Consider the following 26575-nt stretch of genomic DNA (forward strand, 5'->3'; position numbering starts at 1 on the left):
CAGGGACCTCCGTCTGAATCTCTGAAACCCCCAAGAATCGCCACGTACAGAGGAGGAAAATGCTTCCTAGGTCTGCAGTGTGGACGACTTCAGGGAAGGAGGAATCTAGCAGAGGGATCAAAGCAAGACTGGTTACAGCAGCCAGACTAGCAGCTGAATTGGTCAGGGCAAAGAGAAAGGTCACATGGTTCCAAAAAAGGAGAAGGGAGTGACGCCTTTTAACAACTGGCCCCTGGCTACGGTAAACTTTAATTAACTGCACCATTATAATTCACTTCCAGCCTGAGTGCCACCCCAACCCACTTTCTCCCTCCCACTCCCTTCCTCCTCTCGCAGGTCTCATCAAGGCAGGTTTCCTTAGTGAAGCCCACAGGCTGCCTTTGCTGGGTGCCTCATTATTACAGCTACTGCCTCTCCTGCTCTCCTGCTCATAATGCACCCAGAAACAAGAAAGGGGGGCAAGCTACACTGTTTTCGGCTCCTAATGACAGGCCCCTTTCCCACCTCCGTGCACTAAATCAAAGGTCTTGTAATCCTAAAAGTTCCGGAAGGTAATGCCACGGCAATGAAGAGACAGGAGCAGGCCGGCAGGAGCGGATGTGCACACAGGGGCATATAGCAGGGATCTCTCCGGAGCACTCGGAGCCATCCGGCATGCTCACAGGGTCCACACCGAGGCAGGTAATCCACACATCGAAGTTCATATGTACAGCTCAGTGTTGTGGCTGCACCCACAGCCCCTTCATTCAGCAGTGGTTCACTTACACCCGTGACACTCTATCTTTATTCTCAGGCTGCTGAGCTTTACCCATTTTAAGAGTGTGTGCTTTGGGAGTGGGGGTTGGAAGCACCTTAGAGGATCTTCCGGGCGAAGCATGCTTGGTTTTTATTAATGAGCTTATGGGAAAAGCCAACCCAGACCTCTAAGTGAAATGTGTGATTGGTAGCCAGGCGAGGATGGGTTTTAGAATTAACTCTTCCTACAGTCTGCTATGCATTATCACCCCCAAGTTAATTACCCCTGAGGATGAAAATAGGTTTCATGACTCATAAGCACCAATACAACACTTGGCAGCAGATGAAAATGCAAGGACACATTTGCAGTAAGCTGACACGAATATCTATTTATATGTGGGGAGATTCTTAAAGAGGTGAGCCAGGCACCTCCCATGCACCAGGACCAAGAGGCTGCAGCAGAGATCCATCAACTGCCGTTTATCTATGCCCTCGAACACACGAACACACACACACACACACACACACCCCAAGTCATGGTTTCCACTACTTCAATGATGGTGGTGGCAAAGCAGGAACAGAAACTAAAAGGGTGTTATTAACAGCAAGTCCCAACACCAACCCAACCTCCACACCTCCACACTGGTGATGTTCTGGACTAACCCGTGATTTTTCTCCAAATGTGCCCGCACCCATACCACCTCCCTACCCTCCTGCTCCCCCTTTGATGGGAGTGGGGTGAGGGGGGGTGCCAAGTCTGCTCCCTTCTTCGCTTATTCCTTGGTGGGAACTGTCCTGGCCCAGCTTGCCCCAGCCAGGAATGGGGTGTGGCCAGGAATGAATTTCAGATCAGATCACAGGTTGTTTTGCTTCCTCCCTCCTGTACTCTACTCTTGTCCCACTTGCCTCCCAGGAAAGTACAAGGTTCACACCAGGGTTGTTTGCCTTCTCCCAGCTCTGGGAGGGCTCCAGTCTGGACTCTGCCAAGGGGGCTCAAAACTCTAAAGGACATTCCTGTTCCCCAGACTCCTTCCCCACCCCTCTATACCACACAAATGCGACCCGAAAGCTGATTGCATTTCTTCACCAGGGGAATAGATTTTGATAAGTGACCTTTGCTCAGGAACTGGATTTGGGGTTTTTCTCTCTTCCCCACTCCCCACAACTTTCTTCTGACCAGCTAAGTGTCCTGCCTTTAGAAATACTTATCAAAAATGGGGGAAAGAAAACCACGTAATGAATGAGGCAAAACTGCTTTTCGAATGCATCAGCTGGAAGCTGCTGGGAACTCTCCTGGCTTAATAGTACATGCATGTTTCCAGGTACCCACACCTCTCCTGCCTCCATTCATTGCTCTCAGCTCTGTAGCATTTTTGCTTCAAATGTGTGAATACAGTAATTTCTGCCACATCTAAGAGGCAAAGCACCTAGGTTCCTCCACCCCCTACCTTGCACAAGTCATAGTGCATCGGGTATCAGTATATACACTCATGGCCACAAGGCAGGGCACCAAAAAGTATTAACTGCCATTTGCAGCTGGGGCACCAGAAAAAAATAGAAATGCTTAAGAGTAAACAGAAATTGCTTAGTCAGCAACTGTCCCTGGCCGAGAGGTGAATGTAAATAGCCTGGTACTGAGGGGGAGGGGCAGTCAGCCAGCACAGGGCCTTCTACAGATGCCATCTCTGAGGGCTTTCAAAGGCACCAGCATTTATGTTCTAGTTGGAAGTGAGGAGAGTGTCCCTTATGTTGGATCTGTGTGGCCTACCCCTAGAAAAACACACTTGCTGACTCGGGGCAGAATTAATATCAATTGAATTTATTACAAGTTACTAAGCTCCAAGGCACATTACAGTGTTCTGTTAACTACAGAAATGTATAAAGGACAAACAGAGCAGATTCTCCATGTCTAGCATTTCGCTCTACTGTTCAAAAGCATCCGTGCATCAATAAAGCAAAAACAAAACAACACGTGAAGATCCAACACATTCAGGTCAGTAGAAACAAACCCAAACATTTTCCCTCACAAACTTGCAACAAAAAACACCCCACCCACCCCCAACATCCCCTTTACCATTTTGCAAACAAAACAGAAAAACAAAAACAAAACAACAAAATAAAGTGAAGACTTCAACACTTGGGGCTGTTTAGAAAGAAGCTGTCACCATTTTATAGCATCTTTTTTTTTTTTTAGGCAGCAACACTGGCCTTGGCAAAAAAAAAAAAAAAAGTCATTTTCTTTTGTGTTTTTTTTCCTTTTAGAGAGTGCATAACATTTACAAAAATACACACCGGCAGCAGTGTTGCTAAGGGCTATTAATTCTGTACCTAGGCAAACACTCTGCCACCAAATAAATGCTAACAAATATGATGCAAATGACCCAACCAATATACCGCTTAACACAAACCAGCTTATCCTTCAAATGAAGAAGTTACATACCTTAGTTTCAAAATATAGAAACATACGACGAAAATAATGTCTATACATAAGACTAACTTTTTGCAGTTCTGTTATATTCACAATTCTACATCTTGGGGGTGTGGGGAGGGAGGGTCGATGTGGACGGGGGAGGGGCCCTCTGGATTGGTGAGGAGCTGGTCTGGGTCAAAGGAGGTGGCTGTCTTGTGGTTCAAGGGTCTCTCTCCTTTTTCACTTTAACATCCCCAGCTAAGATCGTCGCGATTTCGCCCTGCATGAAGGCCCAAGGTACATTCGACCCAACTAGGGGGCATTTCTCTCCACTGGGGCAGTACACCTCACCCGTGGCTCCCTGCGCCTTGATACTCTCTCTTGAGCAAGGGAAGCAGAATTTGTGGCTGGGGACGGAAGGGCACTGAACAAAATGGGTGTCCTCCAAACGTTCGTGGCAAATGGTACAGCAGAGGGGCCCACTGTTGGCCATAGGGGAATCCGGAATGTTTTGGGGGTGCACTTGGTCCATGCCCGGGTGGGTGCTAGGCGGCGGAGGCGCCACCTGCAAATTCAGGTCCCCGTTCCGTGAGGCCAAGCGGCGCTGCCCTGGCACAGAGGCAGGCGACACTGGGCTGCTGCTGTTGCGCCGCGCGGACGCGGTGGTGGAGTGGACGGAACTGCCATCCTTGGGGGAGTGCGCCGTACCCAGAGTGTCTGCCACCGACATGAGGGCGGCCATGGGGGACGGACCGTTCTGAGGGGCTGACTCGGGCGGGGTGGTCCGGTTGGAATGGGGTCCCAGGGGTGGAGGCGGCGGAGGTGGACCCCCCGCCGCATGCCCTGGCGCCGCAAAGCCCCCAGCCGACATGGTGAGCTTTAGTGCCTCGCTCTGGTTTGCCATCCACTGCTGCCTCTGCTGCTCCTCGCCCAGCTTCAGCGCGCCCTCGGCGGAGTCCGGAGGTTCGGGGGATGCCTTCCTCTTTCTCAGGCCCGTAGCCGACCGGCCGGAGGGGGCAGCAGGCGGCAGGGCCCCGGTCCCCGGGGGTGCACTGGGGGCGCGGCTTAGACTCACCAGCGCCGTAGGCAGCATGGGGCAGCTGGCGTCCACGTAGGGCTGGGGCAGCATGTCTGCACCGGGCACGCCCTCCTTGAAGAAGCGCACGGCCTCCGGCAGCAGGTCTCCAAGTAGGCGCCAGTCCCCGGAGCCGTGCTTCTTCTCATACTCCAGATACTTGAAGCCAGAGGAGAGACCCCGGCCAAAGTCCTTCATACAGTCCTGGTACATCTGCTTGGCCACCCCAGATGCACTGGAATACACGTTGCCCGAGCCTGTGGGGTACTCAATGAACAGCTTCAACTCGTAGTCCATGCCGGGCTTGGAGACAGCGTCGAAGGCGAAGACGCGGCCCAGCAGCGAGTGGTCCTTCTTGAAGCGCACCTCATAGGGCGTGCAGCCAGCCAGCGTGAGCAGTGTGTCGCGGACCATCTTGGGCTTGTTGGCCCACTCCTCCGCGCGGTTGCGCAGGCTCTCGCTCAGCTCAGCCAGGGCCTCGGCGTTACGCTGTTTCTCCTTCAGCTCGCGCTCCTGGTCAGTGCTTGACACTGAGCCGGGCCTTTTGCCACTAGCACCCACGCCCACCTCGGTAACAGACGACGAGGTGGAAGACGACGCCGAGGAAGACGCGGCAGATACACCCGGCGCGCCCCCGAGACAAGCGGGGCCCCCGGGGGCTCCTGGGGGCGCGGGTGTCGGGGGCCCACGGCTGCCCAGGCCGTGGGGCGGCGGGGGGGGCAGCACGGCAGCGCTGGCCGGGCCGTTAAGCAGCGTCTGCGGCAGCAGGTTGGGAGGCACGGTAAGCTGTGGGCCTCCGCCACCCCCGGGGTTGGGCAACCCCGTCACTAGCCCACCGTGCGTCCCGCGCCGAGACGCCACCGACGCCGACGCCGCCGAAGAGGAGTTGGGGCTCTGGCGGTTCAGCTCCGGGGGTCCCTCCTCCGATGCCGGCTTGGGGAAGCCGTTGGGGCCCCCCAGACCATTGGGCAGCCGCGCAGCGTGGCTGCTGCTTCCCAGGCTCACCGGTGGTGGCGGGTACTCGAAGCGGCTGCGCTGTTCCACGGCGGCGGCGGCGGCGGCTGCGGCGGCTGCGCTCAGGCCGTAGCGCTCCAGGCCGGACGGGGCCGCCAGCACTGCAGGCTTGCTGGAACCATCGACGTGGTTGAGCTGTTGTTGCTGTGGCGGCTGCGGCTGCGGCTGCTGCTGCTGCGCAGCGGCCGCTGCCGCCGCTGCTGCCGCTGCCGCCTCTTTAGCCGACAGGGCCACCGTCTTGACCCCGACGGGCGGCGGCGGCCCGGGGGAGCGGCCGTCCTGGAAGCAGCCATGCGCCCGCTTCAGCTGGCGCGCGGTCTCGATCACGAACTCGATGCGATCGGCGCCCTCGTAGTTTACGCAACCGCGGCATACGGGTTCCGAGAAGTCCCAGATCATGGCCCAGGGCATACGGGGCAGATCGCACAGGTAGCAAGACTGTCTCCGGGACGAGGACACCTGCGCCGCCGACATGATGCCAGCCCTGGGGAAGGTAGGCCCCCGCCCGGGCTGTCTCCGCGGCGCCTTCTCCTCTGGGAGGACTGGCCGGCTAGGGAGTGAGTCCGGCTGCGGGGGAGGGAGGGGGGGCGAGAAAGTTCTGCCCCAGGGGCTGGAGGGAGCGCGAGTCTCCACCGCCGGCGCAGCGCCTCTCCTCGGGGGCTCCGCCACCCGAGCGGCGCACGAATTCAGCTCGCTCCTTGCCCCCACCTACTGCGGCTGTCTCGTCCGGAGGGGAGCTCAGGCGCCTTCTTCTTGGTGCCACGGACCCGTGCTGGAAGCTCCAGGCCCGGGGGGAGGGGGCGAGGGTGCCTGGTGCTGGCCGCCGTTGGGTCTTGGCCCCCTCCCCGGAGTGGCTGGTGGGTGGAAGCTCGAAAAGGGCTCTCTTCCTTTTCCCCTGAGGGGCCCCCCTACGAGCTGCGTCCTCTCCCCGCCAGGCTCCCTGGGGCGAGGGCTAGAGGGTTCAGTGCCACCCGGTGCCCGGGTCCAATCTTGCTGAAGTCGCAGCTTCCCTGGAGGGCCGGGGCAGGGAGGGGGTGATAGCCGAGAGAGGAGCCTCTCCCCTCCGCAGCGTCGGCTGTTCCGCTGGCGGCGGCTGGATTTGCACGGCCACAGCTTCCAGGACGCACGAGAGCAGAGGAGAGGAGCGCTCGCACGCAGGCTCCCGCCGCCCCCAAGACCAGGCCGGTGCCCCGGCGGCCGCTGCTGGCGGCGCTCACGTTGGCTGCAGGGCACTCGCGCGGCGCCTGGGCCCGGGTCGCATCCCTTCCCGCTTGCACTCGCCGGGAATGTGGGGTTGTGATTGTTACTCTACGTTCCGGAGGCGCGTCTCGGCGCTCCCGCTCGCGCTGCGGCTCGCGCTGTCCCCGGCTTGGCCGCGCGGGATGCCGCCCGGGCGGAGCGCTGACGTCACCGCCATGCTCTGCACCAGTTCTTCCCCCACCCCCCCTTACACTTCCTCTGTCTGTGGAGCCCACTTGTTGCTCGGAAAAGGCGCATGCGCGGCAGGACGCCCAGATTCCTCCCTGTCGGCCCCTCCTCCGCGCCTCCGCCCTCCCCTCCCCCCTCGCCGTGTGTGTACAACAGCTGAGGTCGGGCGAGCTAATGCTGGAAGTCCAGGGTTGGGGGTGGAAATTAAACAGACGATGACCTTTCCTTTCCCAGCCTGGCTTTCCCAAGTAAAAACGCATTTAAAAACCACAGACTCGTTTCCGATCCCGCTTCCCACCCAACCCCAGGCAGTGAATTTAAATGTCCTGTTTCAAATTTTCGCTGTGAATATCATATAGGGTTTTACCCATTTCATCTGCAATCAAACCTTTTCCCCCGGTATGGATATTACATTGACTGCTACCAACTAATGCTGAAGCACCTGCAAAATGAGCTGTTTTCCATTCTTCCAGAAACTGCCTTTTCGATTTGTTTTTGTGTCCTGGTCTAGGAACCTGAGCTTCAACGACGGAGCTAAATGAATTCAGGGTGAGCTACCCCTCCCCCAGCCGCAGTCTAAAAATTTTGGCTGAGTGTCTAAAGAAGCTACGAGCACCCGGAGGCCTTTAAGGAAAACAGTCAACTGGCCGCGCACAGCTGCAGTTGGGGGCAGGGAGGGAGAGGTGCTGGAGAGGCCAAACAGGTGAGTGGTTTTTCCGGGTTTGATAAAAGAAGGAAAATAATAGTGATATCTGTTTGTAAAGCACAGGGCAATTTACAAAGTTACTTCTCAGGTACTGTGATTTCATTCCATAGTGTCCAGAAGGCTGAGAAAAGCCATGATTTTTGTGCTACTACAAGATCACTGCTCCTTATTATTGCTTATTGCAGAACAGATATGTTGGTCGTAGCTCTAATTGGGGCATTTCAACTGATTCAAGTATTGTGGTTATTGTTTTGCTTTTTTCCCTTATGAAAATTAAAGATTCTCCTGGGTAAGGCTGGAGAGAGGAGGCAATATAGGAAACTCAGGTTCTGGAGCCTGGCAGATCAGGATGGAATTTCCTCATCATCACTTACAATAAGACCTCCATTAACATTGTCAATAGGCTCTACGACCTTAAGCAACACCAATTTTATCATAGGCTAATTGTTACAAACCACAGTTAGGTCCCTACAGTGTTTCATCAATGTCAATGTTACAAAGAAATGACCTTGAAAGAAATGCCTTTATTGGAGGACCTGTTATACTGGCTTTGTGACCTTGAACTAGTTACTTATCCTCACATAACCTTACATCTGCAAAATGGGATAATAGCTCCCAACATATTAGGACTGTTTGAGATTTCATTTTGTTTCTTGTCGCATTAGGTAAATCACTGAGACTTGCTGTAAGCCAGACACTGGTAGGTGGTTTACTTGCATCATCATTAAATCCTCAATATTACCTACAAAGTAGATCCTATTAATTGTTTCACAGGCTCAGAAAGTTAAGAGGTAAAATAACTTGCTGAAAGTCAGATGGCCATTAGAGATGGAGCTGAGATCTGAATCCAGTAAAGATGATTTGAGAGGTGGCTTTGACAAGCTTGGGTTTTCAGAGATGATTTGGGGTGATCAAAATTTCCGTCAGCCCTCCCCCTTACTCTTTGTTACATACAATGTCTGTAAAGTACTATGCACATACACCTTCATAACCAACCCCAATCCTCCCCTTCCAAACAGTATGAGCCACTGAGTTCTTCCATATACAGAAATTGTGGATCTCCCACTGCCACAGACTGTAACATAAATACACCATACTGTATGCAGTGAAGTGTCAGGCTCACAGGAAGCTGTTAGTAAGTATTGGTTATTATTAGTATTGATATTAATGTTAGTACTATTGCTAGTTAACAAGTTAAAGTACTTTGTAAATTACATAAAAATGTTAGGAACATTATTCTTACTATTACTACTAATTGTAATAAAGTTCAGTTGAAGCAACAAGAAGTATTCCTTTTTATTTTGACCTTCAGAGCCTATGCCCCCATCCAGCACTCCCCAGCACCCAATCTCCCACTCATTCTGGAGCCGTAGTTGCAAAGGAAGGGAAGTTTTTAAGGATTGGGAGAAAGGGGAAAGGAAGAACCCTAGGGAGCCCCTCTTTCATCTCAAAGCAGCCAGATTTCTGTTTTTGCAAAACAGTGAGCTCACTGTGCACTCCCCAACAATAATAAACTTTCCCTGGCCTGGCTGGCTCTGGGCAGTGATTCCTCTGTAAAGAGCCGCTCCAGGAACCTTGCCTCACCCTTCTAGACTTCAGCCCTTCCCACACCACAGCTACCCTGGAGTGAGTCAAAACATAGGGCTGGGAAATGGAGTGACAACCCCATCAGCCCAAAACTCAGGGCTCTTTGCTTTGGCTAGACTGGTTTGTTCATTTCTTTATATTAATATTTAAATTGCTCATCCCTTTATTAAACCAAAAATACTAAGGACTAGCAACTTAGCCCCAACCCTCTAGCCAGGCTGCTAGAGAAAGCAAGTTTGGATTCTGTCATAGTGTTATGTTTGGTATGCGCACACACGTCTCCATCTCGTCTGTCTCGGTCTTCCCTGTTACTAAAGGATACGCACACAAGCACACACACAGGGTGTCTTTAGACACACCGAGTTAGAAATAAACATGCATTTAAACAAACTTCCATTACAGGCTCCTAACTCTTTAATTTAAAAAGCATAGTTCTCTTGATGCCCTTCCTGCCTTCAAAAAAAATTAGCATCATTTATGGTGATAAATTTCATCTGAACTGTTTGTCTGAGATGGCCCTGTGTAAGGATGTGCCACGGGTTGTGAGAGGGAAAAACATGAATGTTCTGGAGATAGATTTTCTCCCTAAAGGAGCATCCCATATGACAATACTGCATACACAGTGGGAACAGGCCAGTAGGAGAAGCACAGGGGCTTAACCTAAGACACCAAGCCTAGAGAGAGGGACAGCTCTGGCATTGGGGTCTTAGACCCCAGCAGAGCCAGGCTAAACCAGGAGCAAGGGGAAATGCCTGCAGTCCTCCCTTAAGTTCCTTTCTATGGTTACTGTCTCCCCCCAGCTTGTCATCTGAGCTGGCACCCTCAGAGAACCCTGCTCTTAACTGGAACACAAGGTCAACTCTCCACTTGGCCTTTCCGGAGGCCACAGCCCAACGTTAGGGGTGAGAAGGTCGCAGCACACCCACGCACTTCGAAGCTCCCTGCAATCTCTCTTCTCCCGCCCCCGCCCGTTTGTGGCAGCGATGGATCTGGCGGGGGACTTTTAGGCCTGGCATCCCTGCAGCCAGCTGGCTGGGTCTTCGAGGAGGCCCGGGCTGAACCTCGCGTCACCCCCGCTGCAACGCGCGCTGCCAAGCGCTCGGGCAAGAGAAAGCCCTTTTTTGGTAACACTCAGCCCTGCCCTAAGTAGGACCTGGTTCTTCGGCCCGCTAGAGCCGCCTCCCGCTAGAGCCGCCTAGGAGGAGACGAAAACAAACGTCTGGGTTGGGCGCTCCTCCGGTCTCTCTAAGCGCCCCCATCCCGGAGTGCCGGGAACCCCCGAGGCTGTGGGGGTGAGGGCATCGAGTCAGCATGGTAATTTACACATTTACTCCGGGACTGGTTCGGGGCGGAAGTATTTGCCGTTTCCTAAAGGATTAATCCTGGTATTAAAAATTAAAAAAAGTATTAGCTCAGGCCAGGGCGTGGGGTTACGCAAGAGCCACTCAACCGTGAAATCCCAGGAACGACGTGATTCGCTGAGAACCTCCGGGGAGGGGAGACTGCGCCGCCCGCGGAGACCTGCCCAGCCTGGGGCGCGCGGGCGGCCGGGCGCTCCGTTCAAAATTGGGTGGAAGGAAAAGAACGCAGTGGTTGGTGCTGGCACGGCGGCCGCAGCGAGCGATCAGATCTCTTCTTTCTTCCTGAAGGGGCGGGGAGCAAGGAAGGGAAGAAAGGCAAGGGGGGAGGAGGCGGGGGGGAGCTGGGGGGGAGTCGCGTCTGGTTCCTGCCTCCTCCCCGCTTCCTTTCCTTGCCAGCGTGCCAGGGCACGGGGGAGCCCAGCACTGTCCTCAGCAAAAGCTGATTTTTTTTTTTAGGTCCAAAAATAAAGGAGCCCTGGAACGAGCCTCCCAGGGATCAGGCCTAGAGGAAAAAAGGGGAAGCGCCAGACAAGGGTGCTATTCACTGACCCGGTTGGGTTAAAACAAACACCCACACCCCAAGAAGGGGGGTAAGCTGGGAAAGAGGGCGAACGTGGGCAGAGAGCCTAGCAGGGACTGTCAAGGCCACAGGTGCACTTACCCAGGGACCCTCCACCCCACCCCGAATGCGCATGGGCCTCAGCTGGGGGCAGGAGTGCCCGCGGCTTCCCACCAGCCCGCACCAGAGTTGGGGATTTCCACTGTCCAGCTACGGAGACCCGTCGCCGCCGGCGCTTTCCTGCCGGGGCCGCCAGAAGGCGGGGCCTCGGAGCGGGAAGCCCTCCCTGCGTCCTCGTGGTCCCTCGGTCAAGTCTGGTACAGACAGACAGCCATCAGAGCAGTCCGTGGTTGGGGTGGATGGGCCTGGATCTCCAAATATTTTGACTTGCCTGAGCTGGGCGGTTCAACCCGAGACTCAGGAGAAAGGGAGGAAGGGAGGGCACTTAGGACTGAGTACATATTTACATTACGTTTTTCAACTTGGAGTTGGCTGACCCTAAACAGCTGTTTGACCTTGAGCAAATCATTTGAACTTTCGGTTTCTTAGTCTGTAAAATGGGAATAATTGCACTGCCTCCTTTGCCTGACTTACTGGTCTGTGTGAAAATACACTATTATGATGTACTTAATCAAATGCAAGAGATTATTATGAACAATATAATGACCAACATTTGTCTAGAGCTCTGAAGTGCATTCCCAGACATTATCTCACCAATCCCCACAGCAGCCCTGTGAGGTAGGTGTTACTTTCATCACCCTCCTGTATAGGTGAGGAAAGCAGGTCCAGAGCTGGTCGACAATTACTGGAAACCAGGTTCTCTGGCTCTAAACCCAGCATTCCTTCTTCTACCTAACTGGTTGCTAGCCTTTTTTATTTTGATAGTGGTGGTGGTGGTGGTGGTGAGGGGAAGGTTCCCAGATGCCTTTATGAAATGGGAAGAAAGTCAAATACCTCTCCCTACAGGAGTTTGCAGATTAAGAATGCCAGTACTGTCCCAACAGATACAAGATTATGCACAAATTAGCACCAGTTATTTTGGGGTTAAAATCAATCATCATTTAGCTTTGAGCAATATTGTGTAACAATGCTTCCCTGGCATCCCCTGAGACTTCCTCCTCTTTTCCAGGGTTTTTTATGTATCCTGGCCCTAGGCAAAAGTGATGGAGGAAAACCTGAAGCTCTAGAACACACTAAAGTATTTAGGAACTTTAGTGAGTTGCTCTTACTGGGGATGAGTGCATTTTATTTTTTGATATTTTTATTGATTTTTAGAGAGAGGAAGGGAGGGGGAGAGAGAAAGATTGATTGGCTGCCTCCTCCTGTACACCCCCTACCAGGAACCAAGCAGGCAGCCGGCAACCCAGGCATGTGCCTTGACTGGATCAAACTGGCAACCTTTAGGTGCACTCTCAACCAACTGAGCCACATCAGCCAGGGCGGGATAACTGCATTTTAAATGCCCACATCTGAGGAGGACCCCAGGCTAAGTGATGAAAGGGTAAGAGGAGAGTGGACAGGGTGCATTTTATGGTGGAAGGAGCCTCTTCCCAGGCCCAGAGGTCATATCACACAAGTAACAACACTCTGTTCTCACCTAATTCTGTTATACCTACTGTGTGCACAACCACCCAATACATACTGTCCTGCACTTCAGCTGGAGGCCCCTTGGTGACTATGGCAGGCTGCTGCCCTCAAAGCATTTCTAGCCTAAGGGACGCCCATAACTCTGACAGTCAAACCTGGCCTACATGGTGGCTCAGTTGGTTAAAGCATCGTCCTGATACGCCAAGGTCGCAGTTAGATCCTCAGTCAGAGCACATACAAGAATCAACCAATGAATGCATAAATGAGTGGAACAACAAATCAATGCCTGTCTCTCCCCCCTTCTCTCTCTCAAATTAATAAATAAAAAATGGAGAAAAAAAACCCCCTGGCCTACCTATCATTGGAGCTAGAAATCGAGGGAGCAGGTAACCCCCAACCGTGGCTCATCTAGAGGACCACCATGCTTTAACCTGAATTTCCCTCTCTGACCAGCCCCAGAGGATCCAAGTCTGATGTGTGCCTCATGCGTGTGAAACTATTCTCATCACTTACGTTTTGCTTCAAAGCTGAAACTTGGCTTCCAGATGGCCTGGTGGGTTTCCATTCCCAACTCCTTAACTTGTGCCTTTCTATTGCCATTCATTCAGTTACTCAACTATTTATTTAGAGAGTACTTTCTCAGTCCTGAGGATTTAATGATCAACTAAACCAGATTAGCTCCAGCCCAAAATCTAGAAGCTTCTATTTCCTCCTAGGTGTCCTAGTTTCCTGATACAATAGCCCAAAAGTCATTAGATGCAGTGCTTATTCAATACTCCCACCAGCCACATGACTGACTTAGAGAGCAACCTATTTATTCTCTCTGGGCCTCAGTTTTCTCACCTGTCAAGTGTTGATATTAAAACCTATTCTCCCTACTTCAGGGGCTTACTGTGAAATTCTGTATGTTAATGCCTAGGGCTTTAGAAAGGTGAGCCATTGTCAAGAATCTCTTTTTCAGCACTAAGCCCTTCTAGGTAAGAAGAAAAAAAAAAGCTGGAAAGTGAGGCCTGACGCTGAGGCCTGTCCACACTTTTCATCTCGCTCTTGGTGGGTTTCTTCCTGAGATGGCCAGCCTAGCATCTGTTCTTCTCTAGGCTGCCAGACAAAGAAGCAGTGACTACCCTGAACCCAAGAGCTAAAGTGAGACAATAGCAAGGTTAGGCTGTCTTCTCATTCCTCCTAGAGTGACAGGACTTTGTGTCCCCAAATCTCTGGTGGTGCTGAAGATTGGAACAATTGGATCTATTTGGGGCTTTTACTTTTTTGTTTTGGTCAATTTAGAAAGAAAAGAGGCAATGACCTCTTCTTTAAAAAACAAAACTAGGCAGGAAGTGTGCTTCGTCTGAGTGGCAGGGACTAAGGGTGTAATTACAGGTTTTTGTTCAGCATTTTCATGTAATTAAATCCAAAGGAAAGCGAGAGCCTGGCCTAGGCTTCTTGAGTGCGAGGTAGACAAGAGAGAGAGAGAGAGAGAGAGAGAGAGAGAGAGAGAGAGAGAGAGAGTGTGTGTGTGTGTTGGGAGAGAGAGAGAGAGAGAGAGAGTGTGTGTGTGTGTGTGTGTTGGGGTGGAGAGGAGAGGAGAGGAGAGGAGAGAAGGGAAGAGAAGAGAAGAGAAGAGGCAGGAGGTGAGAAATGGATTTGCTTTTCAGGCTGAGAAGAAGCGGGGTTCTCGCCTTTAGTAATATCTTTACATTCTTTTCCCAAAAGGTAGCCAATTATTCATCTTTTATTCGGTGCCACTGCACTCTCCTTGGTGACATTTCCCAGCCATGCGCAGCCTTCTCGGCACTGATTTCCCTTCAACCATTGACTCCCCCCTTTCATATTGCCGCTTTCTGCCTGGCTGCCCACACAATAAACGCACTGCAAAATCCACAGCCAGCTTTCTTGCCTACAGAGTTTGGATACCAGCGACCTCCGACGACGCTGCAAAATAGTCCCTCCTTTTGTTTTGCACATCCTCTGGCTTTCCCTGTTCCGCTTTACAACGCTTCCTAATACCGCCGCCCCACCCAGCCTTCCCCGCGATTGCCTCGGTTTCCCCCGGCAGAAAGTCTGTGCACACAAGCCCGTCGTCCGCAGCGCCCAGAGCGTTCAAAACGGGTCCGAAGCCGCGGGCCCGCAGGCTCCCCTCCCCTCTCCTCTCCCCTCCCCTCTCCTCTCCTCTCCCCTCCCCTCTCCTTCCCTTTCCTCCCCCTCCCCCCGCCCTCGTTGTCCTGACGTTTCCTGGACGTTGTGAACTGGCAGCAAGAATGGATCCACTGTCTGCTCACATTCTTAAGGGCAGGAAACCTGACCCACCCCAAACCACGCGCTCCAAAGGAAGGGCACTTGCATTTTCCGGGAGGGCGGGCCTCTGCTATGGTTAGCTGAGCTGGCTTCGGGCACCCCCACTCCTCTTCCCCTCCCCCACCAGGCCCGCAGATTACCACCCCCCCCCACCCTTACGCCCCCTTCACCTACTCTTCCCAAGAACAGATTGTTTATCAAAACGGGCAGCCAAGAAACCTACTCCTGTTTCTAGCCTAAGCCAGAGATTAATCACAGTTGGGAAAGGCACAAAACTTGCTGTGTTGGGGCGGGGCGGAGGGGGGCCGGTGGAGGGATAGTTAAAAGGAAAGACCAATAATTCTGACGTTTGACAAGCTGACCAAATTGGTGTTACCTTTCCCCTCCTTTCTTTTAGTAAGTCAGGCAGAGGACTGAATTATATTTTATTCCCACTCCCTCCACCCTTGTACCCCCCCCCCCAAGTCTTCATGTTTGATGCTTTAATAGTACTGACTGGCTTTTAATTCTGATTAACATTCTCATTCTCAACTGGGGTGTGTGTGTGTGTGTGTTACACATTCACAAACCTGACCGCCTAACAAATCCTTCCTTTTCATCCTTCCCTTTGAAATGACATCAAGATGGAATGGGGGGGGGGGGCGAAGAGAGGAGGCATGGAAAAAAGAGAGGGAGGGGGAAGCAATTTATGTGCTTTTCTAAGGCAGCTAGTAAAATTCCTAAGGGAGAACAAATGCCAAAATTGACTGTCTTGGTGTATTTTAGACCCGATCCTCAGGGTGAATCATGTCAGGGCTTTGCATTGGACCTGCAGTCTGGAAGCTAGGGACAGGCATACAAAACATCCCTGTGTCTGGGAGGTGCCCTTCTAAAGGAGGCAGGAGATAGGTATTTGCTCTTGCCAGTTTCCTCTCCATCAGGATTTTTTTTTCCTAATTCATTGCAAGATGGCTTTTTAAAAAAACAAAACAAAACGGGGGGGGGGGGGGGCTGATAAAGAAAAATCAGGGATAGAAAATTCCCCATAAAACATGGCCCCGAAAGGGAAGGTGCAAAACCCATTTGATCCAAGATATAGATATCTCCACCCTGGATTTTTTTTCCCTTTGCTTTACAACTCTGCAGACATCAGGTTAGCAAAAGGTAATAAATAGTCCTTGCACAGCAGGGTCTGGACTAGTGAAAACAGTTTACTGAAATTAATGGGCCTCGCCTGAACCAAAACCCCACTTTGGAATTAATGCCAGACATAGTTTTCCTGAACTCTATCCAACTGCCTAAGCGGCAGACAATTTTTGTTCTATTTGTGCTGGAAAATAAAGCCCGGGCCCTTGATCTCAGTGCAGATTATAATTTATTTTTTTTTTAATTTCAGCACAGTGAATACTATGCCAATCTCCAGTTTCTGCTAGTAGAAGCTCTCATGCTCTGGGCTGTGCGTGACACTATGACAGTCAGAAGTTATCTGGTAAACTTTCCACTGAAAACCATCTTCAGACTCCCTCCCCATTGGTGGCCTCAGAGCTTTCACCACGACCCGCAGAGATTCAAGAAAAACTCCAGAAACTGGTTTGAGTTCTCAATAACAACCCTCTTCCCCAAGGCTTTTGGAAAGGTTGGATCTGAACCACGCTGCTTGCATGATCTGCATTCCCCACCCGAAATGAAGTTCCAGAGCCCCCAACGGAAACCCACCCAGCTAGCGACCCTGGTGCTCAGGGTGTCTACAGTTCTGAAGTCTTTTTACTTTTTTTAGTAATGTATTTTTAAGACTGCAGAGCGCGCGCGCACACACAAACAGGTTGTGACACCCAGTGGTTATGGCAGGTACAGCGGAGACCCGGGGCCCCGGCTGTCACTGTCAGATCCCAACCTGCCCCCCCTTATTAATAAAAGCCCGGCCGCGGGCAGCCGGCGTTCTGGTTTTCATTGTACAGTCTGCACTGGTGACACAGGACATGTGGAAATTTTTGAGAGCACTGCGGTGAATGGCGTGGTGGGGGGGGTGGGGCGGGTAGCGTGAGCAGGGGGAAGGGAGGAGGGAGGAGGGAGGAGGGGAGGGGAGGGGAGGGAGGGGAGGGAGGGGAGCGAGTTACTTTTTAGCTTCCGCTAAGTACTTGGCAGCTCGCCAGGCCCGGAGGATTCTGGGAAACGAAAGCCTCCCCAGTATAAACTGCCAGCTTTAAGCAGCCCTGACAGTTCTGCTCCTTCCAAACTTGGCAGCCGTTCAAAGTGCTCTTTCATTTGAAATGCTGGAAGCCTGCCATGTGCAATGCAGATTTGCTGTGCCTGTGCGCAGAAGGAACTGATAAATGCCGTTGCAGTTGCCATGGGGACAGGAGGCTATCAGAATGGCCTTGTGATCCGCAGCCTCTCAGCGCGGCAGGCTCTCGCTCTCCCTCCCGCCCCTCCTCCTTCTAGTCAGGGAGATGGTGAAATAAATGTTCTGGAAAAAGGTTAACCCTCCTCTCCCTGGTTGCGAAGCGGAGAGGACGTTAACCTCTAAGCATTTCCAGAGTCTTAAGTGCCAGCCAAGACCAGCAGGACTTAGCACCCTCCTTGGGCAGGTCACCCCCACCCCCACCCCCACCCCGACCCAAACAATCGCACCCCCCCAGCCCTGCTTCCTGCTCCCTGGGGGCTTTCACAAAGCTGTGTTTTTAATAGAGCTTTTCAGCAAGTCCGAGTGTAAGTCTTTGAGTCATCAAAACCCGGATGTAAACACAGCAGCCCTACATTCTGCACAGTTTGCGTGTATTTTATCTTTTTAATAATATTTTGCTGGAAACTTAGAACTGCAAGGATGCCAGATATTTTAGCCAGCCGCTTACATCATGCAGCATCCATCTTAGGGAGAGTGGCTGCCTGTCCTCTCCTTGTTCTCTCTCTCCCTACCCTGGGACCACAGGAAATCTGGGTCGTTCTGAAGGCATCTTATTGCAGTGGAGGCAACCGAGTTCTTTAAAACCTTGGGCTGTAGAGTGAACATGACATCACCACGGGCAACAACAACAGAGGGTATGTTTCTGCCGGAGACAAGACACCGGGTGATCTGAGGTGAAACAGGTCTATCATTTATGCTGAGTGTGAGGGTGCGCCGGTCTGGATGGCCAGCCCCCCATTTTGCACAAGCTGCTATTTGAAACACAGTTTGATTCAATGTACAGAAACAAAATAGCACATTCAGATTTGGTACATGTTCAGGTCTGTAATGCCAACTCTCCGGGTGGCCTGTTTAATGGGGAAAAAATGAAATACTCCATTCCAGCCAAGGCCTAGGGAGGCCAAAGAGGTTTAGTGATTTATTTACATTGAGCAGTATTCCTTCTCAACCCAACTTGCTATTTCCTGGAGGTTTCCTGAACCTAAACCTTTGTTAACATCCCAGGAAGAGAACATATTTTTCCTGTGGCTTTCAATATTTTCTGCTAAATATATTTCGGCGCACTGTTTATCTAGGGTTTCAGCTTCCAGACCTTTATGTACTTTTAACACCTTGAGGCTGTTCCACTGAAAAATGGTGTATGTTTATTAAAGAGGACTTTATGTGCTGGGCTCTAAGGCAGTGGGAATTTCTGTTTGGGTCTCTCTTTATAATGAGGGCTTCAGGATGAGATCCAAGTCAGAGGCCTGTTTGGTTTATGAACCCCTTTTGAGAAAGTGGGCCCTACATAGCTCACACAAACCTTTGGACACCGCAGAATGTTGAACCGAATGAGGTATTTCTTCATAAGTGCACGGCTGACATGGAGGCCAGACAGGAGAAAGACTGAAAATGCCCCAGGTTCCTGGGGGCTTAGCTGTAATTTCTTTTAACCTGACCCTGTCTGGGTGTCTGCTTATGATTGTCACGGCAGTTCTGGCCAGAGCCACGCACGCTGTCTCACTGGCATTTCCTGATTTCAAGTAGCCCCTTCCAAATAAATTTATCTATAAAAGCCATCTGCTTCACCTTGCCAGCAGGCGCAGAGCTGGAACGGGTAGTGTTAAATGCGATTTTTAGGATGAATTGGCCCATGAGATATTTGGAGGTGGGTTTGGCTTGGAGTTAAACAGGACGGAATTGGGGGCAGAAATCAGGTGATTCAGAAAGCCCTTCTCTCTCCCCATCCCTCCTCCCACCTGCCCCAGCCCCCACCTTCCGCAGACAATCCAGGCAGCTGGGTTTTTGGCTCTGGAAGCTCCTGAGCTTTGGCAAGCCAAAGCATATTTCATGGTGGTGATTCCTTTCCCAGGTTGACCGACATGTTTTTGTACTGAGCAAGGGATGTTTCCTGACTGTGTGCATGAATCAGAGGCTGTATTTTTCATCCAGGGCTTCTGGCGACAGTTTTAAGCTGGAAGAACAAAGCAGATCATGAGGAACGCTTTATTATCAGGGTCCAGAGATAAAGAATCTATCCGCAGAGCTGGCTGCCCGTAGCGCGGATGTATGAGTTTTCCATTCTAACCATGCCAAGAGCAGCCCATTCCCCCGGAAGGCGATGCCTACCTTCACATTTCAGATACTACCCTCCCCCTCTCCCCATGTCCTTGTGGAATTTGCTTATTTGTTGGCTTCTAAAGTTCTTTTTTTCAGCCTTCCTCTTCCAAATGGGAAGATTTGCAAAAGCCATTTTGGGGCTCTGGAGTGCCTTCCCAGATGGAGGCAAGCCCCGAGATTCTAAACAGCCTGGGCACTGCCCACATTCTGCCCTGTTACAGTGGGCATGGGTGGCACGGCCCCTCTGCACCCAGGCCTGAAGAGGCAGCGCCCCGAAGTCCATGGATTAGTAAGGTCTGCCCGGGCTGCTTCAGGAGCTGCCTGGGAACAACTCCCTTTTGTTTTGCTGTCTAGCATGTGACCAGAATGCTGCCAGCTAATTTTAACCCCACCAAAGTACAACTGAAAAACACACACACACACAAAACAAAAAAAAACAACTATTGCATCTGGAGAGAGAAATGCTGTGGGCTGGATAAAAGCCTTTTCAGCCTGTGTTCCTTCCTGTTTCAGTTTCCACACTCGAATTATCGGTAACCTGAAAAATGATGAGTTTCACCAAATTCCTGGATATTGCACAAGAAGACAATGGGTCTATTTCGGGTGCTGCGACTGTGTCTGGCACAGACCCTGGAAGCCATTGTTTTCAGGAGGGATAATGCTTTGGGCTTTCCTGGTACTTTCCTTCTAGGGTCTCAAAGCCCCAAAAGGTAAGGGGGGGAGGAGATGGGCACTCTCCATGGCAACCATGCATGCTTCACTCTAAAGGGACCTGGGTGAGAAGTGGGTTGCTGAGCCAGTGGTGTGTGTTTTGGGGGGGGGGGGCGTTGGAGGTGTTAAAAGGTGGATGGCAGGGAGTGTTTGAAGTGGGACAGCAGGAGCAGGAAGAAGTGGGGAGAGGAAAGCTTTCACAATAGCTGAGTGGCCCCCTGGGACAGAGGCCACCAACTTTCCTCCTAAATTTCCATATCCGCTTTCAGCACTGGGAAGTAAATGGAGGACTTCATGGAGTGCCTCACCCTGGATACTGGCTTCTCAAAGCATTCCCATAGCGATTAATTGTTGCTCTCTGGCTTGGTAGCCCACGATGCTGGTGACAAGGTATAGAATCTCAAGACCCAGGAAATTAAGCTATTTGGATAAGATAGCGTGTCGCTAGGCAGCTGCTGCCAGCTGGTCTAAAACCAGGTAGTGAGATGGGCTATCATTAGCCTGAGGTCCACAGTGCAGTCCCAGAAGATAATATGATGGCCGGGAGACTAAGGGGAAAGGCCCCAGTTAATGCTGCAGCGCTCCGGCAATCCAAAGGGCTTGGTGGCAGTTGTTCTGACAGCTGCTGAGGGCTGCAGCTGCCTAAAAAACCATTTGCTCCAGCCTACCCTGTCTGGCCAACTTCTGTGTATTTAAAGGATCTTTGTTGGTCTCTGAGGCCCTCTCTCCACCTGAATCCTCAGTCGAAGCCTCCACCTTTGGAAGGGTTGGGAACCTCCCAAGAGACTCTCCCATCCTCTGCTATAGCCTGCTTATGGTAGTCAAGATCAATTGGCCAATTCTTGAATTAAGGTTCTGTGTACTCTGTTGTTCCAAAGACTTATTTTGAGCAAGTTGATGCCTTTAATTTAAAAGATGAGAGCTGCCCTAGCCGGGTAGCTCAGTTGGTTGGAGAATTGTCCCAGTGCGCCAGGGTTTTGGGTTCAACCTCCAGTCAGGGCACATACATAACTAGATGGAACAACAAATCATCTCTCTCCCCCTCCTTCCTCTCAAGTCAATAAATAAATAAATAATTTTTTTAAAAGGTGAGAGCTCATGAGTAGGTGAAAATATTTTTGACTCTTCAAAATGCCCAAATTTCATTTCTTGCATTTTACAGTAAGGGAGGTCAGGCTGGTCAGCACATTTATCTGTAAGACCACTAAAAACTTTCTGTAAGTAACAGCTGGCTCTTCTGCACAGAATTATAAAAGGAACCCTAAGTCAAGAATTTTTCCTTGTGCTTCTCTGTTTGCAGATTTTTTTTTCCAGCATTCAGGTGTTATTAGGACACATTCCTCATTTACCTTTCCAGCCAGAAGATTCCTAAATGTTTCATAATAGCTCCACAGCTGGAATGCAGCTGCTTCAGGGTGGAGCAAAAATAACTCCTTACGGGTCAGCAGGGTGAGGGAGGGCAGGAAATCTTGGAAGGTTAGGAAAGTCCTTTCTAAAAGCCAGAGCTCAGGAATGAGTGGGGCCTCTGGTGCGAAAACTTTCCAGGTGGGGGAAGGAAGGGTAAGTTTTTGCCCTCTGGGTAGATTCCAAAAATTCACTTTGGGGAGGCCAACTATTTTGAAATTGCCTTTAAAACAAACAGCACAAATGTTTAAATTGACCTGGGAAACCCTTCCTTTTTCCTTTCCCTACAATCCAAGTCTGTTCCCTGGAACATTAACCAACAGGAGTCTTTGCCCAAGCTTCTCTCCTCCCCCATCTCTCTCTCTCTCCCTTCTCCCTCTCTCCCTCTCTCCCCCTCTCCCTCTTTTGTTATCTTTGGTTTGGCAAAACTTTTGGAAGCTTTCCCAGGCTGGAGCTATAGAATGTTTCCAGGAAAATGCATAAGGGCCGTCTGTGTTTTGAGTTTCTCTGGAAGGGACTGATCATGTTTTTCAGAGAGACTGAGCGAAGGGCAGCCAGGTCTTGTGCAAGAGTCCAGCCAAGCAAAAGGGCAGACGGTGCCGGAAAGATCTGTGCGCATCCAAAAACGCTGAAACGAAGGTGTGGTTTAGCTGGCCCGCCTGTTCTCGGCCTCTTTCAGCCTTTTATTAGTGCAGCTGCCTCGACGTCAGCCTGTGAGTGGAAGCACCCCCCCCCCCAGGAGATACACTGAGAACAGCTGGGGGCCAGGGTTTGAACTTTATTCTCAAGTTAGCAGCACTTGTAATTTCTGCCTAAAGAACACTCTACAATTTAGATGAACTGCAGAGAGTCAATACTCACCCAGCAGGAAGGTGCCACACCCAGGCGTGGAATGTAATGGGTAAAAGGTGTCCTGGAGATGTTGCTGCCAAGGGTGCTGCCAACCCCCGGCCCGTGCCAGCTCTGCTCCACTTGGGTCCAGAAACACACACACAGCTGCATGCACATATGAATCAGAAACTTCTGGACGGGAAACCAGAAAGCGCATACATGAGGCCTGAGGGCAGTGGGGACTCTAAGGACCCCTCACGGATAGAAGTGGCTCTCCAAAGCAAAGGCAGCTGGGATTTCCTGGAAATACCCCTTTATTCAGGCTGGTTCATGGAAGGAGGCAAAAATAGCTCCTAGGAAGGCTGCCCCGAGTGAGAGCAGAGCTGCCCCAGTCACTCTCTGGTGGGAGAGGCCACTTCCTCCTGGGTCAATCCTCCGTGGCCATAAGGACCCAAGACCTCAAGAGAGGAAGGACCAAGCAGGGGCCTGCAGTGCTGGAGACGAGGACAAAGCTCCTGGCTGTCTTCACCCCGTGAGTTGACTGGTCATGTAAAATCTCTTTTCCTTTCTGTCCGGGGGACATACTGACTCCAGAAGGCATCTCCCCTATATCAGGCTGGGAAGTTGCTTAACAGCCCAGGTTTTGGAATACTGATGCAGCAATGACAAGCACAGCTAACATTCATCAGACACCTCTTCGGTGTCTGGCATTGTGCTAAGTTTGAATGTGGTCTCTCTTCTAATCCACACCTAATGAAAGGGCTTCTAGTTACTATCCCCATTTTATAGATGAAGAAACGGAAGCTCAGAGAGGTTACGTAACTTGTCCCAGGACACACAGCTAGTAAGTGGTGGCCCCAGTTAGAACTCAGGGTTGCCTTACTCTAGAATACTTATCCAACAGATCTGGGTTCAAACCCTAAGTCTGCTACGTGTGACTATGTGACCCTTGCCAACCTCCAGGCTTCCTGATCTCTTTTCCTAAGTTAAACACATCACATATTGGCAATTTCATATAACTTAGCCTAAATATTCTTTAAAGAATGAAGTAAGATTGTGCATGTAGAGTACTCAGCAGAGTGTTTAGAATGCAGTAAGCACCCAGTAGATGCTAGCTTTCCTGAACCATCTCCGAGTCGGTGTGTCTGTTCAGAATGTATACATAAGTCATTACTCAAAGGCTTTGTGAGTCGTCTTGAACCCTTGGAAGGCCCCACTCATCCCCATATAGGCACATGGGCCCCAAGTTGGTCACGTTGCTGATGGTGGGGAAAATAACTTCTAATCCTTTCTTGGTGACTTAACTTGTGCTGCAATCTACACATCTGGAGCACACATCTGTGTGTGAGCCACCAATTCCTCCCTTCTACATTGCCCACTCACGTTCACTTGGATTCATTAGGGGTTCCAAGTTTTCAAAATCACTCAAGTCTGATCACTTTAGAGTCCTGCTTTAAAATCTTCCAGGCGCCTAACAGAATCAAAACAAACTCCTTCCCTTGGACCCAAGGCCCTTGGGAAACTGCCTCCAACCCCTCTTTCTGCCTCTTCCTGCCCCTCAGTTCCTTTCTGACCACATTAACTTCCTCTCTATTCCTGGATCACCACGTGAACTTTCGAGCCCATGATTTTGCAGGGCTCTTTTCTCTGCCCAGGAAGAATGTCTCCCCTCTTCTTCATTGAGAAAACTTCTATACATCTTCTAAAACCCAGCACAGTTTTTACCTTTCCTATGAAACTGATCTCCAAAGTTTCTCTCTCTATACTCCCATGGCAATCTGGGAGTATAGAGTTGTAGTTATCTGTGCATTCACCTTCCCCACTTGGGACTTGACATAGTTCAAGGCTAGGGCTTCCCTTCTATCCCCAAAGTCACCTAGAAGGCCTTAAATAAATGCTAGGCGAATGAAGGGACCTGAATATAGATCCTTATAACCTAATTTGATTGGCAGTAAAATCATATGTGAGTGTATGTGTGTATTGTTTATACCTTCCCTGTTCCAGCAAGAATGTGAGGTAGATGTGAATATAAGTGTCTTTCTTACTCATAAGCAGATAGAGAATAGTGCTTGGTGCATCCCAAACTAGAAAGAGCCAGGGCTTTGGAGTCAGAGAGTTCTGGATTCAAATCCTAACTTGGCATGTGACTGTGACAATTGGATGGCAATCAACAATGTCTGCCACACAGGTCATTATTGTTATCTTCATTTTACAGATGGGAAAACTGAGGCTAAGAGAAATGAAGTAATGCCTTAACGTTGATTGCCATCCAACTGTCACTTCTGCTTTCTTCCTTAGTGCCCTGCATTTTTTCTCAGAAGTCATTGTGCCTGGCTTGGGGGCGGAAGAAATCCTGATTAGTTTAAACTAATCTTGGTATCCCATGTTTCCCTTTCCAGTGATTCATTTTGGGATAGATCTGTGACCCAGTTCTGGTCAGTGAGATGTAGGGAGGGATCTATATGGCGTGTGTGTGGAGAGTTGCTCTAGGAAATATTCTCCTGCTCTTAAAACATGAGAGAAACAATTGTCCTTCAGCAGCTGGATGTTATGTCTGGAGTGATAGCTGGGGCCACAGCAGCCATTTTGCTGTGATGAGGACAATTACTCAAGAGAATCAAGCCAACACACTAAAGATGATAGAAATGTGGCAAGAACCTGGATCCTGGGAGGACAATTCAGCAGCTGGATTATCCTTCCTTGGAGCCACCCACTGCTGGACTATTTCCTGAGACCATCAATTGCTTCATTCTTAAACGAGGGACCACTGGCTCAATCCAATAGAGCTGAGGTTGCTGTTACTTGCAGCCAAAAGCATCCTGACAGATTAACTTCACAGACTTTGTGATGCCCAAATAAAATAAAGCTTGCAAATCCCTTAACAGTGCCTGGAACATAGTAGGTTCTTAAAGATTAAAGACTTTCCTGCTGAGACATTCTGAGGCGAATGTATGACTAACTATGATGAGTGACCCAAAGAATGTGGCAGATAGTAATAAAGTCAAATTTGGAGCAGTTCAGAGGTGGGCTGGTGCTGGAATGACAACAGAGATGACGATGACAATAAAATTCAAACATTATGTTAATAAGTGTCTGGTGGAACTTCTTGAGGCTGAAACAATGGTTCTCCTTTGTTCTTCTCAGGCCTTTTCTTACCCGGGTCAGAGTGAAACACTGCAAGACACAGGCTTTTCTAATTGTGGGCAGCCACACTTGCACAATCGGGGTGGTCCCTGATTACCCTGGGGCATGGAAGCCCTGCTACAGGATGAAGGCTAGAGTGTAATTTGTAGTCCGGGAGCAGCCAAGATTTGGAAGCAGAACTAACGTACCCACACAACGTAAAACAGGGCTTGCAACTGACAAAGAAGCACAAAGTCTATTTCTTCCCAGACGAGCCCCGCAGACATCTGCAGCTTGGGAAGGCCCGCATTTGGGGGCCCTGGGCCCTGGTGGCCCACTGGGCTTTTGGCCTGCTGACCAGGCCACAGAGCTGTCCTCCGTGCCAGCCCCACGGCCCTTCTGAACCTGTTCCAGGAGAGCTCAGCCACACCAGCGTCTGCCAGACTCATGTCCGCCCAGTGCGTGGGCGGCCCTGGCAGCAGGGGATAGAACAGGGTTTGTGTGAGGACATTGTGGCCCCAGTGGCAGGGTTGTGAGAGAGGCAGTCTCACTTCCGGGGAAAGCCAGGAGGGAACCTGGAGGAGGTGAGGAGCAGAAGCTGCAGACTCAAGGCAGCCTTAGCCCCGTATCAAAGGCCCTCTTCACATTAGAAGCCTGCTACAGGCCGTGTACTTCCTGTATGTCCTGCCCCTGCCCACCAGGCTCAACACCCATGTTCAATTCTGTCCCCCAAATACTTATTGAGAATACTCTCTGCAAGATGCCATATTCCTGCTAGTACTGGGAGTGAGAGAGATATGAAGAAAAACAAGATTAGAGTAGAAAGGACTTCAAAATGTTTTTCAAATTTTTCTCAGCCTCATAACTACCCCCCCCACCCCAAAGCCCAAGTATTTAAGAAAGAAATAAAAAAAGTGAGACTGCTACAGTTGAATCCAGGGCAGAGAGAGCCTCCATGGACAGAGTCTGAAAAGCCCTGATCTAGACCCGAGGAGAAACCGAGTCCGAGAGAAGTGACGTCCCCGAGACTCATTGCAAGTTAGGGGCCCAGCCAGGTTCAAATTCAGGTGTCTGAGCACCTGGCCCCGTGTCCTATCCATTGTATCGCCCTTGCCCGACCCCTGGGCACTGTTTCAGAGATGGGGGGGGGAGTTGAGGGAAGTCAACCTAGAATAGAATCCATGTGCTGCAAAGAGAGCCAATGGTTCTAACGGAGGGAGAGGAACGTCCGTGGAAGAGAGGCACAAGGCTGGACCTGGAGCAGGATGG

At 50.8% G+C, this 26575-nt stretch overlaps 1 protein-coding gene across 1 annotated transcript; it reads right to left on the reverse strand.

Annotated features, from left to right (window-relative positions):
* Window positions 1-2533: 2533 nt before the first annotated feature.
* Window positions 2534-8643, reverse strand: IRF2BPL (interferon regulatory factor 2 binding protein like). Its single transcript, XM_081120401.1, has one exon. It carries the CDS (start codon window positions 5706-5708, stop codon window positions 3366-3368), a length of 2343 nt encoding a protein of 780 aa, XP_080976527.1. The 5' UTR covers window positions 5709-8643; the 3' UTR covers window positions 2534-3365.
* Between the last annotated feature and the right edge of the window lie 17932 nt (window positions 8644-26575).

Source organism: Miniopterus schreibersii, assembly GCF_964146895.1.
Source record: "Miniopterus schreibersii genome assembly, chromosome: 1".
NCBI lineage: Eukaryota > Metazoa > Chordata > Mammalia > Chiroptera > Miniopteridae > Miniopterus > Miniopterus schreibersii.

Bases quoted from the DNA above. Each gene is read 5' to 3' on its own strand.
- IRF2BPL (XM_081120401.1), bottom strand. From the start codon at position 5,708: ATGTCGGCGGCGCAGGTGTCCTCGTCCCGGAGACAGTCTTGCTACCTG.